Source organism: Cydia amplana, chromosome 13 (genome assembly GCF_948474715.1).
Source record: "Cydia amplana chromosome 13, ilCydAmpl1.1, whole genome shotgun sequence".
Taxonomy (NCBI): domain Eukaryota; kingdom Metazoa; phylum Arthropoda; class Insecta; order Lepidoptera; family Tortricidae; genus Cydia; species Cydia amplana.
Window position 1 is genome coordinate 17,089,162 of NC_086081.1, and position 19,604 is coordinate 17,108,765.

Genomic DNA, 19,604 nt, shown 5'->3' on the forward strand with positions numbered 1-19,604 from the left:
CCAAAACTGACCAAGGTCAGACCAAGGTCAGACGGTTAGAAGGCTTGTCGGCGACCGTGTAGCAAGGGCTTAAGTTTTAATACTTTTATTATGGCAGATAGTCCCAAATCTTTGTGTGGAAAAAGTTATCACCGCTAAAAGTAGTGAGAGTTTAAACGTGACTGTATAGTTTTTTTCGATACTAAGTTCCTGTGTCGCAGATCATTAAGGTTTTGTTATTGTAGTGATTTGGTGTCACGATATTTTAGTTTTTTATTCGTTTTCGTATGTTTTTTTGTATCATTTTTTTAAACAGAGATTTGACAAGTGTTGTCATACAAAAAAAATGGAGTAGGTATATAAAAAGCCTTTCCAATGGTATGTCGCTTATTCTTATTGGTTCATAGTTTCATAGGCCAGTGTACAAATCTGCCCACCCTCCCTTGGAAATGATGATTTAAACCCAGGGTGGCTATGACGGAGAAATAAATAAGTGTCTCACTTCACTCACCTATGGAAATATATTATGTAAATGAAGTTCTTCAGTGAGTACCTAAATATGTAGAATGTAGGTACTTTATGAATTTCATTACTCTTTATTACTACAGAAGAGGAAGCGTGCACTTTTTACTGTGTTTTAAAAGTGAACTTGTTACCATTGCATTTGAGTAGAATTTCCAATGACAAATTACCTCGTCTTCAGCAGTGAAAGGATGTACCACCAGATCGTGGTCATGTCGAAAGCCGTTCCTTTTCTCCGTGCCTCTGTACCACGTGACTTGGGGTAGCGGGGTGCCCACGGCCCCGCACCAGAGGCGCAGCGCTCCGTTAGGCCGCACGGGCACCGTCAGAACTCCATCGGTCACCTCACCGACGTAGTCTTCGGATTCAAGGAACCTGTTGAATTGATTGGAGTTTGAGTGATTTAATGTGGTCGAGACTCTTGGGCCGTCGTGGTTACTTGACAAGACCTTTGATATATGACCTATTTATTGTACTTGAAGCCGTCATTGCCCTCGTGCTGAACCCTCAGGTACGTTCTCTCCGGGAGATCAACCTGCTCGCCGCCCAGCTCATTGACCATCGGTGGACCGCACATATGTCTGCAACACAGACAATCCAACCTCTAGACATAGCATACTCGCGCTACCCCCTCTGCCACACATACGGTAGCGTTACTCCATCTTCGAGTCAATCCCGTGCCGTGATTGGTCCGTGTTTTTGAACGGACCAATCACGACACGGGATTCGCTCACCTCGTCCCCCCGCACCCCCGTATTTTTGGCAGCATCGGTTTCATGAAAGAATTGGCCTAAGCTCAGTCTACAGGTTGGATTGTCAGTGGTCTGCAATAAGCTTGACGTGTCCATCCCGACGAGCAGTTCCACCATAGAATAGTTGTATAGTACCTGAAACCACCGTTGCCCTCATGCTGAACCCTTATATACGTCCTCTCCGGGAAACATGTGGCCATACCATAAGCAACACTCTTAACTTTCTTATTTTAACCATAGATAGACCTCACGTATGTCTTCGCAATAAGCTTTACATGTTCCTCCAGCCTTGGACGTTCTACAACGCCACGGAATTGTATCGTACCTGAAGCCGCCATTGCCCTCATGCTGCACCCTCAGATACGTCCTCTCCGGGAGGTCAACACGCTCGTCGCTCAGGTTGTTAGTCGCCGTGCAGCCGTAAGTCCCGCTGTCGGCCGTCGTCGCGTTATGGATGATAAGAACACCGTGCGGCGTCTCCACTGGCTGTCTCACTCCCTGCAAAGTTATTGATTTATTGAATTAAATTTAGGTAGGTACATAATACAAATTTCGTAAGTTACTCTCAATAGTTGTTACTGTACTCTCAGAATGTATGCTCTACGCGGATGACATCGTCTTGCTATCGAAAAATGCAACAGACCTTCAGGAAACACTCTGTCAATGGGTAACACGCATAGAAAGCCACGGGCTACGTATAAGCCGTAGTAAAACCGAATATTTGGAATGTAACTTTGGAGGCACAGAAACAACTGGGTGCAACATTTATATAGACAATCAAGCACTACCCAAAGTGAACAGTTTCAAATACCTAGGGTCGGTACTTACTTCTGATGCAAAAGTGGATAAAGACGTAGATCACCGTATCAACACCGGATGGCTTAAATGGAGGTCATTATCGAGTGTCCTCTGCGATCACAAAATGCCCATCAGAGTAAAAGGGAAAGTGTACAAAACGGTTGTTCGACCAGCTATGACATACGCAGCAGAGTGCTGGACCTATAAGAAAGTACACGAACAAAAACTCCACACAAGCGAGATGAAAATGCTCAGATGGGCAGGAGGAGTGACTCGATTGGACAGGGTCAGAAATGAATTTATTAGGGGATCGTTTAAGGTAGCACCAATAGCTGAAAAAGTAAAGGAAAGTCGATTGCGCTGGTATGGCCATATCCCCAGACGTGATGATGACCATTCCGTTAAAAAGGCCCTAAATATACCCAACCAATCCCGAGGCAGGGGAAGACCACCCAACACCTGGTGGTCAGACATGCAGAAAGAGATCCAGAAAGAGAACCTGAGTACGCAGACAAGCCAGAACAGGGCACTCTGGCGCAGACATACAAGGAGACCCGACCCCAGATAAACTGGGAAGAGGGACAGGCAAAGAAGAAGACTCTCAATAGTTGTTACTCTCAATAATCCCTGTAATAGTTGTTAAGTTCTGAAGACTTTCATTTATGGTGAGTTCTCCTTTCATCTGAAACACAACCAGGTCACCTCGTTATCCGTCCACAAATCTAGTTCCACGGTAGACTCAGAGAGAGCCCGGTTTTAGACAAGGTTCAGAGTTCGGACCAGCCACTAGAACCGGGCACCAGTTAGTCCAAAGAGCTACAGATCCCGGTGTCTGATATTCTCCATCTATCTAAAGATTGCAACAAGTGGGGAAACTGTTACAACGCTTCCTTCAAAAGCACGATCCTCAACAGTCATGGACCAAAAACCTCCATTTTTCCTTCCATCAGAATAATTTTCCCTCACCTTGACTTCCTTCCACCAGGTCAGCTCTGCCGGCGGCTCAGAGACCGGCTCCTTGCAGTGCAGCACCACGGTGTTGTGCAGCGGGGCTGTGATGACTCTCGTCTCGCCGGTGTTTCTGCTGAGATCTATCCGCGCGATGGTCAGCCGCGCCGGGTCCGAGGCGAGGCTGATGGCACCGTACCAGACTACACACTGGAAAAATACGCCATTATGTAATGTTTTTTGTCAAAAGTGTCATTTTTGATACAAGCTTTTATCGCTGATTGTACTTTTATTTAAACAGACAACTTAAGAAACTCATCGATACAATTAACCCAAACACAATTAGGTTAATACGTCGTTTTACCTACTACAGAATTCCTATGGCCACCTTCCAGCTCCATAACAGATAGGTAACAGATCAGCTCCATGTAATAAATTATAATAATACCCATTACATTTTCATCCAATTTTACATACGAGTATTTAAGCAAATTTTCATTTTCATAGGAAACCGGGTAGTGGGTCAAATTTAACATGCAAGATTTGACCCGTACAAAAAAAATTGCAAGTTAAATAGAAGCTTGCAAAATTAAAGCGTCGAACGTAAACTCCTTTAACTTACCTAAAATTGTAAAATGCAGCATATGAGTGTCTTATCAAAAGGCCTTATTGTTGTATGGAAACCATAGATAAATAAGCTCTTTTGAAAAGACACACCTCATATATTTTGAACGTAAATAGATTCAGGGTTTCATGTTTCATAGCCCCATTTATTATTGAATATTTACAACGACACAATTTCCGCAATAAGATGAGGGTCGGTTATGTTAACAGATTGGATAGGCTTCGATTTCCGGTAGGTATACGATGTAGTTGTACCTATAGTATAGGTATAGGTATGTATCGTCAATGCGGACTTGTGCAAAACTTGTTAGAATCTGTGCCGAAAGAGAATAGTCGTGGAATGTAAGAGAACCCATACATTCTACGACATTTCTCTTTCCGCACAGACTCTACAAATTTGTAACGGAGCGTATTAGACCTATGTCCATGATTTTTTTTCTATCAAGCGAAAGTTGTTGCTATTCATATTTTTGGCAACCATAATACGGTTGCCAAACAAGTGGTATGATTTTTCAAAAACTGGCCGAACCCACTGCACCTTAATCCGAAAATATCTTCCTTCATCAGTTAGGTAGGAAATGCCGTTATCAGAGCAATTACATAGTTGACGGTTTTGCCAAAAATAACCATTTGTAATTTCCGCTCGAGCGGTGTCTTCTGGCATTTGGCAGCTAAATGACAGCTAGCTCAATAAATTCCGGTTTACCTTCTTTCGTGCGGTATTCGATTACGTTTGTCGAAAGCTCGTGACGTGAGAGGACTAGTACGGATATGTTTCTACATACAATCGCCATTAAATATATTGGAGTGGTCAAAGACGGACGCACGCCTTGACAGCAGAGGCGTGTTCAGATATATGTAAGCTCCTTGGCCGCTCCGATATATCCAGGGTATTGTCTCTCTCTAACTAAAACTCCACGTACCTGGTACTTACAGAGCGTTTTCCGCCACGTCCTTTTAATGTCCACCAGCAGCCTGGTGGTGATCTTGTCCCGGTCGCTGCTGCCTTCGGCATCGATCCATGGCTCCCCGGGCCGGTCGGGCCGCCACCGCCACTAAAACCTTACATACTGCCTTCGGCATCGATCGATGTCTCCATGGGCCGGTCGAGCCGCCACCGCCACTAAAACCTCACATACCTGGTACAGGGCGTTCTCCGCCCCGTCCTTAATGTCCACCAGCAGCCTGGTGGTGATCTTGTCCCGGTCGCTGCTGCCCTCGGCATCGATCCATGTCTCCCCGGGCCGGTCGGGCCGCCACCGCCACGCCAGCCTCTCGCCTGGCACGTTCACTGCACACTCAAATGTCACCTACAACACAATACAAAGCCTTGAGAAAGAGGCAAAGTTAATGTTATTATGTACATCTAGACGAACATTATGCCATTCATAATATCACATGACGTGCATAATAATATATAATAAAATACCCCCCAAATCATTTCAGACCACTTTTGATCAATCTCTGGCGGTCTAGCAGAGTTGTGTTCTCGCGCGCGAGTTCATAATTGAAGTCGCGCTAGATGTATGGAGTCGAGCGCGAGTACGCAACTCATGCTAGACCGGCTGGACTGTTTCAATCAATGATTTATAACTCAAGATAGGTTATAGGCGTTCCAAAATTGAAGCGTTTACCTTGTGACAAATTGGACAAGTTGCTTTTAGACGCGGCTGGACAAGCGAGAAATGTGCACGTGCTAACGAGCTCCCGCACACCGAAAGATAAAGAGACGACCTTATGTTTAACAACGAGTGTGACAAAGATGGATGGAATGAGAAAAAGAATCAAATATTACAAATTTCTTCGGAGGCACAGAAATAAATATGGAAGCATTTTTTGTGCTCCTCAAGTATGAGTATAACCTATCTATGGTTATATAATATCATTGGTTTCAATTAAGTACGAGCTTACGACGCTTAGCGACACTTACTTTATTCACTGCAGAAGTTTTTTTATGATGCATCTAAAAGTACTTAACGAAATAAATAGTAAAGTTTCTTTAAATAATTAATTTAATATCTGCGTTTGTTTTGTATTTGAAAGTGACTTTCATTTTCATAAATACGAGTATTTATGTTAAATTTTAACGTTATAATTAAAAGAGCTATTATTATTTTAGTTATTACTTTTACCTAAGTGCCTGTGAAATGTAGTTTATAGGATTAATAATGCTAATATAAATATAAGACTAAATTGTTGTGCACTTAAAAGGTCTAGAATTACTTGTAATATAATAGCAATAAAGATGTTTGATGTTTGAAATAACTCAATTGTTCAGGCGCGGTGGTCGTAAGTGTGACGTATTTAATTGAAACAGTCTAAAGTCTATTTTTTTATTCGGTAGACTGAAATGACAGTTAATAGTATGGAATGACATTTCATGTTCATACTATTAACTGTCATTTCAGTCTACCGAATAAAAAAATAGACTTTAGAGATCAAAAGAGAGAAATTGTCACACGTTATGGATGGATGGAAAGCATCAGTCAAACGTTTAGAAAGTGAGAATTATAAGTATACGGATACGGATGAAACAAACCTCCAAAAGTATATGCTACACTGGAATTATATTTCGTCACTTCATTTTTCAGATATAATTATATATTAACCATGTAGTTTCCCTATTGTACAGGTAGCATCGCACACATTTAAGAGTAACTGTTTTGATTAAAACTGTCAAAACAACTTCCGCCCACATCCGGTTACCGCTCACAGGCGTGCAGCGGCCGGCGCTCTTCATTCTTTATTTGTGCGTGGTAGCGTCCACACGTCGGTCTAGTTACCGAAATATTCGGCACAAGACCACATTGCTTTTTTAATAACGATCTTCGTTTTGTACTATGGTGTTAGCTGTGAGATTACATTTTATTCGTTGTGCAATATAAAAAATAACTATTTGTTATTAAAATCAATGGGCAATTCTTCAACTTGAAGGACATACATAAATCCTGGGAGTTAGTCGAGAACTAACACGAAGGAATAAATCATCCTGGGGGTTGGTCGTGAACCAACACGAAGGAAAGTCTGTTCGTATTTCGAACACAAATTTCGCCTGGGGGTTGGTCGTGAACCAACACGAAGGAAAGTCTGTTCGTATTTCGAACACCGATTTCGCCTGGGGGTTGGTCGTGAACCAACACGAAGGCATAAGATCGCACAACGAAACAGAGGGCCTAGATATTCATATTACCACATTTTTCTTAGTAGGTACCCAGGGTACCATGGTTGCAATAAAGAATTACGAATTATATTATGTGTAAAATGATTTGTTATAGAGCCGAGGGAGGCTTTCTTTTTACTTGGGTTTAGATGGCCCAACATATAAAAATATACTTGAATTTCAAATATCCAATTATGTTTGACATAATAAATTTTACTCACACCTAACCCATAGAACGGTATTTAAAAAATAGTATAAAAATATAATAAACAGAAAACCTAATACGCCCAGAGATCTAATGTGAATCAACAATAGAGACTATCTCACATATTCTATAATTAACAGAATAGTACATTGCTTTTATACTACCCACATAAATAATATTAATACAGGGGTAGTTATAACTTGTCTCTAAAAGTGGGAATTGCTAGGTGTACCTACATCACGTCACATTATTACTTTAAAGTTTTTTTTTCTGACATACAATTTGCACTTAAACAAATGAAATAAAATAAACGAAGTGGTGCCCTGACAGTGGTGCATACATTTTGGTGACGATGAAACCTTAACAACTTCGGTTTACTCTTATATTAAACTTCATAAAAAAAAGTCAACCAAATGAGTACTTACATAAATATATATTTATAATATCAAGATCGCTTATTAGGCGAAGTCAGTAAATAAGTATTACTTATTGTCTGATTGAGATATTGTTTTAGAGTGAAAGAAAATGATTTATTCATTTGATTCATCCAACTATAAGGAGTACACCTAATTCAATTGAATTAGAGGAACATGAGTTTATTCATCATAATTTATCTAATAAACCCACTTAAACAATTTGTGAGTACTGAATACAAAACATTTTTTACGCCTTTTTCATCATTGATACATCAGTTCATGTCGAAGCTGACAAAGTGTCAAGCATCATTTGGAGTACCATCCATCTGAGAATAATAATAAAAGCGGTTTTCTGTACATTCTGGCGAGTTGCACTTATGAAGATATTTCTTCACATATGTCACAGATATTTATTGTTTTAAATAATGGGTAACTAGGTAAATACCTATTCATATATATATTCAATTTTATCAAAACATCAAAACGATTATCTTTTAAAGGATTACCCTCAGATTATGCCCTTAAAATTATAATAGAAACCGTAAAACATAAATAAATGAATGTATGGTATGGTTCAAGTTACATGTGTCGGTCGCGGTACCCCTTCAGCCATTGTCAATACCATGTTGACAATACGATGGTACCTACTATGCAATACGCTATTGCCAAGTTTAAAATGTATGTCGGTACCTACCTACATATCATAACTGTATTATCCGTAGTTGGTGGGATCCATACACCACTTATACTTCTTTTGCTATCTAACCATACCACTATATGTTATTAATACAGCATATGTCATGACATCAAGATGAAATCACTAAACATAATATTTGTTTTCTAAACTCACAATACAACCACAGTAGCAATAAAGCAAATACAATATTTTTAAAGCCAAGAATATTTTATTTTATATAAAAAAAAAAAAAAAAACATTACGTCTAACAGTAACAGTGACGTTCCCGACAGAGCGAATATTTGGATAAAAATAGAAAGCATAAGTTTGAGTTTTGTCGCTTAGAATTTCAGGTAAATTCTACGGATTGCTATCGTGGTTGATTGCTGTAAATAGGTGTCTAGTTCGCGCTGCGGGAATAGAAGCTGCAACACCGATATCTATGCAAAGATATCCATTCATTCCTTGTTGTCAATAATATTATAACATGATAAACAGAGGTTCATCCCCTTTATCCTATATCTTTATTCAAATGTAAAGACTCGTCACATGGAGTTATGTACAAATGTAAGCTAATTACAAATGGTGTTTGTTGTACGCTGACTTTACCTACTCGGGTTTTAACTGGTTATTAGGTACTATGCACAATTGCACATTCAGTAGCTCGAATAGTATACATTAGGTTTATAAAATTGAATCAGAAATATACTTATTCTGGTGCCATTAATGGACCTTGGCCCTTGGATCATCTTTTATATGTAGGTATTAATATGAGTGCAATAATAACCATTCGAGTTTGAGCAAATTATTTAGAAGATTACTACGAAAGTTGAGTAGCAGTAGTCTTATAAATGATTTTTGTTTAATATACTTTTGGTAATGCTACACATGTTATAGCGCATGAGTGAACCGAAAGCATAATTATGCACGTTCATATAGGTATTTGTTATAGTTCGCGAACATGATGGATATTGAAATTTTGTTAAAATCAAAATATATATCTTCTTGGATAGATCCAGAGGACCTAACGATATTAGACACGTTATATACGCAAAAAAAAAAAAAGACTTAATAGTTGAAGTTGAGTCTTGAAACGCGCTAGGCCGCGTGAGTCTTTAGGATGTCCGTTGTGTCACAATTTGTTCAGCAGGAGCTGCTATAAGACATCACACGGTCGACGCGGGGAACGATATCACAGCCGCAGCGTATCCCGCCCTGTATGGGATGAGGTAACGCTGGGTTGTATCGTTAGCCTAAATTACGTTATGACTCTTAGACGAGCCTGTATTTTCATATCAAGTAGTACCGCTCGGAGCCTCTAATTCCACATCGCGGACAAGGACCGATAGTGAACTTTAAAACCTTTTTTCACAAAAGGACATTTTAAGAGTTTATAACACTTTTTCAAATAAAATAAAATTAAATGTAAAGTTGACCACAAATTGTATAAGTAGAATTCTTATCAATTACCTACCTATGTTTTATCAACTAATTGAAACGGGATTATTAAGATTTGTTCTAACATCGTAATGTGTTAAAAAAAAAAAAAAAAACCTAGCTATACCTAATATGGACCTTTGTTGAACCTGCATCACTAAACTTCCTTTGTGCTTTTTATCGACGCTTTATGACTCAATTTGCACAGTAAACTTGTGTATAATGTACACATATTATGTCCTGAGCTTGGTGTGCAATACACAGCGTTCGATATTATAGTAATAGATAAATATTTAGATAATAACTTGGGTACTTGATTGCCTAAAAAGTTAAGAACACAACCCGTTAACACAGTTGTTTGCTAAAGCATTGATTTAATTTTGGTTTAGTTTAGTTTCTCAGGCTTCTGGATTCCTTCAGGATAGCAGTAAATAAATCAGAAAAAGTAGTATCATGGGTTTTCATAAAAAAGGATCATCAGATCGTATTATTTTAACTTAAAGTTAAACGACTACTAAAATAAGTACGGTTTTAAATCATATAACTTACTTGGTGGCATATGTGGTATAGTATTTGGGACACTTAAAAACATAACATCCAAAATAGATACAACAATATAAAAAAAAAGGTAATTGTTCTACACGCACGGCGATTAATTTACAAACGAATGTTTTGAAATATAATAGGTATAAATTATCTCATACCAATGACACTATTTATGAGTAGCAGCCTAATATATTGCGTACACTTGGGCCAAATAAGAATTGGCGTTCCGGTTTAGCACCACGGTTAACAAATAAATTCCACCTGAATGACTCGTTATAATAAATAATAATATAAATAATAAATATAAATAATAAATAAATAAATAAATAACCTCTGTTATTAATAAAATAAACCTAGGACCTGTTTCACTATACTTTTAATAATATATTTCTAATGCAAGTGCGTTAATACGTACAGTATTTAAAAATACTGCGTTCAGTGGAATATAAACTGAGGAAAAAACAAATTCATTCGGGACGCCCCGGCGCCCAGGAGTCAGGAGGAATCTCCTAACTTAGAAAAAAAAAAAAAAGATAAAAGAAAAAGACAACCAACACTTTTATCTTTTTTCAACCAAAACTTATATCTCTAAACATCTACATGGTTAATATATAATTATATCTGAAAAATGAAGTGACGAAATATAATTGATGATCAAACGAACTTCTTGAAGTGAAGTTCGATCGAAATTATATGAGTCACTTCATTTGAAGATATAATATAAGGTCCCTCCCGCCCTAGAACCCTGATATAAGTTTTGGTTTCTGCCTTCTCTAAAAATAATGAAGAGCGCCGGCCGCTGCACGCCTGTGAGCGGTAACCGGATGTGGGCGGAAGTTGTTTTGACAGTTTTAATCAAAACAGTTACTCTTAAATGTGTGCGATGCTACCTGTACAATAGGGAAACTACATGGTTAATATATAATTATATCTTCAAATGAAGTGACTCATATAATTTCGATCGAACTTCACTTCAAGAAGTTCGTTTGATCATCAATTATTTTCCAAATAGATAATACATTAATTATACTTAGTATCGGTCACAATCCAATTGTTCTAAATACATACGTGGACTTATATCTTTTTACTAAAGCTAATGGTAATGGTAAATACTTTTTTCACCTCAGCAGCTCGAACAAGGGTACTTTGCTACTTAAAAACAGTGAGCAAAATCGCATTTTGCTCACTGAGTGAGACAAAGTGAGCAAAATGCGATTTTGCTCATCCAGTGAGCAAAATACGATTTTGCTCACTGTTTTTAAGTAGCAAAGTACCCTTGTTCGAGCTGCTGAGGTGAAATAGTTATTTGTAGAACAAGAGATCAAAGTTTGATATTTCTTCGAGTGCTTATTTTGAGTCCCGTGCAAGCGAAAGATTCTAATTTAGAATCTTGAGCGTAGTAAGGGACTCAAAAGCGCACGAGATGTAAATAACTTTGATCTCGTGTAGTTCACAAAACTTTTCACCTCAGCAGTGAGAACATATTAGAGAACCCGAAAAATGTATTCCTTCTTCATCATATTACCTCTATTCACTCATGTTTTCTTAAGATATACCAACAATTAAGTTTTCACCTCAGCAGCTCGAACAAGGGTACTTTGCTACTTAAAAACAGTGAGCAAAATCGCATTTTGCTCACTGAGTGAGACAAAGTGAGCAAAATGCGATTTTGCTCATCCAGTGAGCAAAATACGATTTTGCTCACTGTTTTTAAGTAGCAAAGTACCCTTGTTCGAGCTGCTGAGGTGAAAACTTAATTGTTGGTATATCTTAAGAAAACATGAGTGAATAGAGGTAAGATGATGAAGAAGGAATACATTTTTCGGGTTCTCTAATATGTTCTCACTGCTGAGGTGAAAAGTTTTGTGAACTACACGAGATCAAAGTTATTTACATCTCGTGCGCTTTTGAGTCCCTTACTACGCTCAAGATTCTAAATTAGATTCACTCGCTACCTACGCTCGTGAATCTAGTATAGAATCTTTCGCTTGCACGGGACTCAAAATAAGCACTCGAAGAAATATCAAACTTTGATCTCTTGTTGTACAAATAACTATTTCTACTCCCGTACTTTTATTTGTCATTTAAAGGGTCTGCACACACCTTTAAAACCCTACTTTATAGTTGTCAAGACAAGTCTAAAGTCTATTCCCCAAAAAAGAATTTGTGCATACACGCAGTATCTTTTTGGCGATTTTACGATACTGTGGTCATTACACGAAGTATCGTAAAATCGCCATATCGCTTAAAAAATATTGAATGAAATACAGTGTTGCCAACCTTATTTTAAATGTCATCTCTGACAAATAAGTGCTTGGTCGTAGAAAAAGTATTGTATGCAACGTTGTTTAACTGAGTCAAAAAATACTCGTGGCGTCTTTTTTAACAATTTTCGACTTCGTCTCAAATTGTTACTCACGCCACTCGCCTATTTTGACCTCTCTTAAACAACGGTCGCATAAAATACTATTAACGCGTAGTCTGGATCCGTTACTTTTGCTGACTATGTATAATACTACTGTCCCTGCGGCAACACTGCGTTCCTTGTCAATCTTGCAAAAATAACAATACGTTGTACGATCGTTGACATTAGTATTTTATGCAAAATACTGTTCGCATTCTTATGAGACCCATTGTGAGTGACTCTATGCAGCGCATATCTGCTGCACAATTCGAACAATGCTTATAAGATATCAGCGATACGATACCGATCTGTCAGTGCCAGACTTCGCTTCTTCTTCAACCAAAAACGTCATTTTTGACACTGACAGATCGATATCGTATCGCTGTGACATCTTATAACTATTGTTCTGATTCCTTCTTACATAGATTTAAAAAAATGTGCTACCCAAATATAAATAAATTTATACCACATCTCCAACTGGCGCTGTCACAGGCTCAGGAAATTTTGTGAACTTCCATTCCAGTTCTGTAAAAAAAATAAAGAATTAAAAGAAACTGCTGGTTATGAAAATCGGAAAAGTCCGGTTACGTTTGTGTAAGTATATAGGAAGTTTTAAAATGAATAGAAACAATAAAAAATAGTCAATGAAAATACGTATACTCATTAGTGCTTGCACCATACGGGATAAAAACCCATACCTACAATAATTACTTTTAAGTGAGTTTTTGTAATTTAATCAAAATGCATGTAAAAAAAACAAATTGTTGATTGGAAATAAATTGGCTTTATTATTATTCCTTTATTTATCTTTCCTCTTACGTTAGGTTATTTATAATATGAATATAAAAGTAAAATATAAAAACACTTACAAAACAATAAAAAATACATATAAACACATTATAAAAAACCTAACCTAGAATGCCGCCGGCAGCGGGGCAGGGCCCAAGCTACCGGTGGTCAGGGCCGCAGAGAGAGGAACCGGCGGACTATCCGCGCCGTGTCCAAGATCACCGCCTTCTGCATCTGGCCCTTGACATTATTATTATTATTAAGTGAGTTTTTCGAAAATGTATATATAATACATTTTCAAGTTGGGGATAACTTCCTTAATAATATGTCTAACTAGATATCCTTTGTTACCCAACACTAGATTTTCCAGACGCAAAATGAAGTTATCATACAGTGGCACATGCTTTGCACACAACTTATCACAATAATTAACATTTGTATCGGATCGAACGCGAGCGAGAGCAATCGGACTTTCATTAGTAACAAGAACATTCTCAAAATATCTGGATTTTTCTTTTTTATGGAAACTTTCGTCAGAAAAATACTCATGCATGTTTCCACTTCGAAAGTTCCCGTTCAGGCCGCGTAGCCAAGATGCCAATCGCTTACGCTTCATAGCGATCGAAACTCAACTGTCACTGTCGCCCTAATACGAGCATGGAAGAGTGATAGATAGGTACAAAGCGTTTCGTTTTCGAAGCGATAGCGATTGTAGCCTTGGCTAGGGGCCCGATTCGGATTTTGTAATAGACATCTATTAGACATCGCCAAGTTACGATAACGATATCTTTAAGATCTAACCTGTCAAATTTGACATTTCCGCGATTCTGCAGATACTCTTGAACGATTTCCACAAGATATTACTTAGAGATTTAAGTTATTTTTGTATGATATTTTATATACCATTAACCTTTTGTATAATATAAATAAAGTTTTAATTTATCTTAGAGATCTAATTCACATATAATAAATATCTAACACGATCTATCGTAAAAGTGACATTGGTTGCCCGAATTGCGCTGCAAAAGAGAACTAGTTGAAATCTAAACTATAACGTATCTAGAATGGATCTAGTACGTGTCGTCTCTTGTGAATATCTTGAAGTTCGAATACGGCAGTATGTTGGCAGCTAGATTAGACTGTTGACGACTTCTTCATTTAATGTTTACTTCACTCATCTCATTGGCTTCTACACTCATGGACAAATTTAGAGGAACGTAAAAAAAAAAGTTTAATTAGGTATTAATTTTGAAATTAGGTACTTTACGTGCTGTAATCCATTTATTAAAAAACCTTTTTTGCGCTCCTCTAAATTTATCCATGAGTAGGCATATTTCAAGTGTCATAGAAACTGTAAGAAAGTACGTAGGTATAGTATTAATAAACGTGCAAAAAAATACCAAGAAATTTCATGGGAACTATGCAATTTTTAAAAATTGATAATTAAAACAAAGTTTCGTTAGAGGCGGCCCAAACTAATATATAATAACACTTTCACACTTTGTTCTGTTCACTCTGGCTGGCCCAGCCCATACCTACTTATGTACTTAATGTAGGTACTGTACTGGTTATTGGGTTAGTTTGTATTGTATTGTATCTTCTTATATCAAGTGACCTATAAGTAGAACTGATTAACTGGATACGGGCATAAATGCGGTCTGCTCGCTAATGATCTATTTAATTCGCTACAGGAATATATTGGCTATCACTTTAGTAATACAGTTAAAATTCCTGTGCACCACAGCAAGTTTTATTTGCATGCCAATACTTTAAAATAAAAAGAGTCTGTCGTCCTCCGTGCATTGTTATGGTTTAAATTTAAATCAGTTCGAAAATTTACTTTAAAGTCTTGGCGGGATGACTTAAATCGTGATGGTCGTTTTTAAATTTGTGTTCCTCTTAAATTATTCCAACTAAAGAACCTGCTGGTGACGCATCTTTCGAGCCAATTCTAGTTTTAGTTGTGCGATTTGATTCTGATACGATATTGATCTGTCAGTGTCAAAAGTGACATTTCTTCAACCAAAAACGTCACTTTTGACACTGACTGATCATTATCGTATCGGAATCAGATCGCATAAAACTAATACACGAACTGGCCCTTTTATTCTACAAAAAGCCAGGCTGTCATGTATTTTAATATACAAAGATCGATTGAAAATTGAAACCAAATCGTGCGTCTCGCCCGCACCAATACATGTACGGACGAGTACGAGCGAAATTGACGATATTTAACTACATATATAAATAACATGTATCAAATATCATTCTGATGTCAGTATAGGTACGTTCGAATTGGCCTCAAGTCATTGCCAGTAGGTACGGTAGGTAGGTATGTACGATCCGTGGTACGACCAAAATCAAAACAGTTCATGAAAATCTTGATGTCTTTGGGATAATGAAATTTAAACCTTAATCTATTAATCCTAAGTTTGATTTTGATCTGGCGCGTCAAATTGAGTTGTAAGAATACTTTTTGTTTTTTGCTTCCCATCAAAATTATTGGTCATATATGCGTGAGTCATAAAATGCACGTTCGTTCATTTTATAGACATTTTTGAGATATTTTGAGATTTGGTCATCGCATGCAGATGGAAACACTTTTATTTTTATTGTCTTGACCATCTTTGGGGATTCCTTATTTCTAAGTATGTCTTGGTAGGTAAGATAAGACGCACTTGGTCTTGTTTATTCACTTTGAACGTTTTAAACACCAGGGATATCATATCACTTAGTCGCATCATGACTTCTTAATCGTTGAATAAACTTGAACATTCCATTTTCCATTCCATTCCATTTAATTTTCCATTTTCAAGTGCCCCTTTACGCTGTCACTTGTAATTTGTAATTCTTGGTAAATTAGATACCAGGTACTAGTCTCTTGAGCGTTGGTATGTAAATACCACAACTCCCTTGTAACTTTATATACGCGATAAAATAACAGAGAGTAGGTACTCTAGGTACACTAGACACACATTATGGAGTGTCCAACAAGTACCTAACCACTCAGGTCCGGGAACGTATTCCGACCGAAATCTAGGTTGAATACTTATTTCATTAGCTATACCAAGTCACAAGCTGTATAGCTAACACAAGTCTATCAAATCTGCATTTAAAGGAGCAATTCTTGTATATTTAAATTATTTAATGCATATATTTCGGGGATCTAGGAAGCGGCTCTAACGATTCCGATGAAATTTGTTATATAGGGGTTTTCGAGGGGGAAAAATCGATCTAGCGAGTACCTATTTATATTTTTTCCGAGCTTTGTCTCCCAGCTATGTCATCAAAGTTCGAATTGGCCTCATGGATGTAGCTCTAAAATAGGCACCTACAGAAAAATTAAGTGGACCAATTTTTTTCTCTATTTCCCCGCCCTTTTGGGCGTTTTATATTTTTCTACAAAACTGCCAGCGAACGAGCGATGGACATTGTCCGTGTCATGTCGTGTCGCTCACATATTAATTTAAGAACAATGAAGACAAAGTACAATTAAAATTTTACTTCAATCTTTCACACAGGCATAGTCGATTGGAATATATGTATAGAACGTAAATTTACATTTACTGCACCAGTACTTGATACTCGACTTGCTAAGTGGCGTGTGACCGTCAGGCCTATTCGAACGTACACTGGCATCAGAATAACATCCAAATGATGTCATTCAGTTATCATGCATTTCGCTCGTACTTGTTTGTACATGTACTGGCGCAAGCGAGACGCATGATAGCTAAATGGCATCATTCAGGCCCCTATTTCACCAAGCTGACAGGTACGACAATTGTCAAAAAAATGACAGACCTTTGTTTCACCATGCCGACATTTGTCAGTGACATATGTCGAGTGACAATTGTCAAGTGACAGGTGACAGATGACAATTTCGTAAATTGTTTTGTATAGAACTTCATATAAACATGACAGGTAGTTTAGTACAATTGTCCATCTTAAATTTAATGACAATTATTTTGTGAAACAAGGGTAATGTTTACTAGTCGACATATTTGTCAATTCTTCACAAGAGATCGTTAATTGCTTTCGATGTGCCGTGTTGTCATCACTAACATGATATTGATTGAGATCCCATCTGTGTCCCGACCCCATTTAATGCAGCGTATACCTACATTATTTGTTCACAAGGCGTCAAAGCATTATTTTTTTGTTTGTTTTAAGTAATTGCTTTGCAAATGCAAAGTCAGTGACGTCAAAGTAGGAATCTATTCGTACTTTATATATTCCCTTGTATAAGAATATCACCACTATTGCTTTCGCGGAGATTCATTTTCTAACTAACCAAAACCCTAACTTTACTGTTAGTGCCCAACTTCGCCTAAGTAAATTATTAAAAAAACAATACCTACCTAAACATACCTAATTTCGCTACCGGTCCCCAACTTCGCATTATAAATTTTTTTAATTATGAAAACTATACTGAGACTTATTCCAAATCCTAAATGTTGAATTACTAAACGCCTTCATAGGCAACAATTACAATTTATAATGGAATTATGATTTAATGCTAGTTAAGAAGAATTTAAAAGCGATTTAAAGCGATTTTTATTTGTACCCTAAAGGCGAATTTAGGGTACACAGTTTTGCCAGCGTTTATTTTCAATGAACTGCAACAATGATAACGGGGTTTGCTAACAACGAAAACACTACAATTGTCACCCAAGCCTGACACAGCTCCGATCTCATGTCAAGAATTACCGACAAATTGACAAATATGTCGACTTATAAAAACTACTCTTGTTTCACCAAATCATTGTCAATTGGACAATTGTAACTAAATGCCTGTCATGTTTATAAGCACTTCTATACAAAAACAGTTTACGAAGTTGTCACTTGTCACCTGTCACTTGACAATTGTCACCCGACATATGTCACTGACAAATGTCGGCGTGGTGAAATTGGGGCCTGATGTCAGCGTACGGTCGAATTGGCCTCCGTATTGGCCCCACGCGTTTTATTAGATGCTTAAATTGGCACTTGTTTCGCCTGCGGTTGCTATGGACATAGATAAATAAGTAAACTTGCTTAGAGGCTGGTACTCTTACTTAAATAATAATTATAAATATGTAATATGTATAAGTAACTAAGTAGGTACTTATAATAAATTACTAATAAATATTAAGCTTTAAGTTCACTTAAAACTAAATATTTATTAAGAATAGGTAAGATTAAATCTTATTCCAGTTATTTTTATTACCGAGTAAGTTTAAGTTTCATTGGATATAATTTGTGTCTGGATGATGTTAAAATAATTAAATGAAATTTATTTTTATTTATTTGTATCTCCTTTTCTGGGATCACGGACCTATAAATCCCGGTTTTTTGATAGGCTTGCGTGGGGATATAGATCCATCACGTAGAGGCCCTTTGGAGAGCTTTAATGTCATGTAGAACGCCTGCTGGGACCCGTTTACAGGTGCAACAATAGACACCCATGAACTGGTCTCAGCAGGCATTGGGACTATTGTAGAAAAAAAGTGAACAGAATACCGGTCTATGGATTGAAGTTTGGGTGGACTATGAGACTGGGCTATTGCAAAGACGTACGGACACCTGCCATAACAAGGTTTACACAAGTTATCGAGGCAGGTGGTGACTTGCCGCGCACTAGATGGGCCCCTGAAACTGCCGTCGCGAAGACGACCAGGGGCAACATCGGTGTGAGCGGCTCAGGGGTGTCGAGAGGTGTACACCGCTTTCTACCCAGTGACTGTAAACAGCCACTGTGCCAACTTGCGCTTACGCAAATTTCACTTCCACCCCTGGAGCATATAGCTCTAACGACTCCTCTCTGGACGGCCAATGAAGGCAAGCCAGAGCCGAGGGTCCTGCGGGTCCCCTTGGGGTCCACTCCGACCGACGGAGACACGCCGGAGACGGAGACCCTGACCGACTCCCTGGAGCACTCGGGTCCGTGGGGTCGTTACTCCCCAACAGCTCGCCCTGCTTATTTATTTTATTTTTACGTGATGCATACAAAACTTTGGACCTTTAGTCACCCTAGCTTAATTAATTTCGTTTCAAAGGATATTTTACTCGTATTTCTCAACATTTAATCAAGATTTCGACACAATAACAAGAACAATACCTAAACTTTTCAACTAAATAACAACATCAGTCTACCAATTAGAAATCGTTTTATTACTTGACTAAGGTTGAACAATAATGCCAAATTAGGACGTCTAAAACAAAACGAAACTATTAAGGTACCTACTAGCCAATATTCTCATTTAATTGTTTAAAAGTCGAAACAATAAATTATAGGGCTTTCTAAGAAACCTGTTGAACTAAAATAGGTAAAGTATAATTAAACATTCAAGAACATTATTTTAATTATTG

General features: G+C 37.7%; 1 protein-coding gene across 1 annotated transcript in view; it reads right to left on the reverse strand.

Annotated features, from left to right (window-relative positions):
• LOC134653603 (interference hedgehog) overlaps nucleotides 1-19,604 on the reverse strand; it is a 58,583-nt gene that overhangs the window by 12,135 nt on the left and 26,844 nt on the right. The window contains exons 3-7 of the mRNA XM_063509000.1: nucleotides 12,934-12,992; nucleotides 4,763-4,933; nucleotides 3,018-3,209; nucleotides 1,579-1,751; nucleotides 672-876 (exon numbers count right to left, since the gene is read on the reverse strand). Coding sequence (XP_063365070.1) covers nucleotides 672-876; nucleotides 1,579-1,751; nucleotides 3,018-3,209; nucleotides 4,763-4,933; nucleotides 12,934-12,992 — 800 coding nt within the window. The remainder of the gene's footprint in view (nucleotides 1-671; nucleotides 877-1,578; nucleotides 1,752-3,017; nucleotides 3,210-4,762; nucleotides 4,934-12,933; nucleotides 12,993-19,604) is intronic.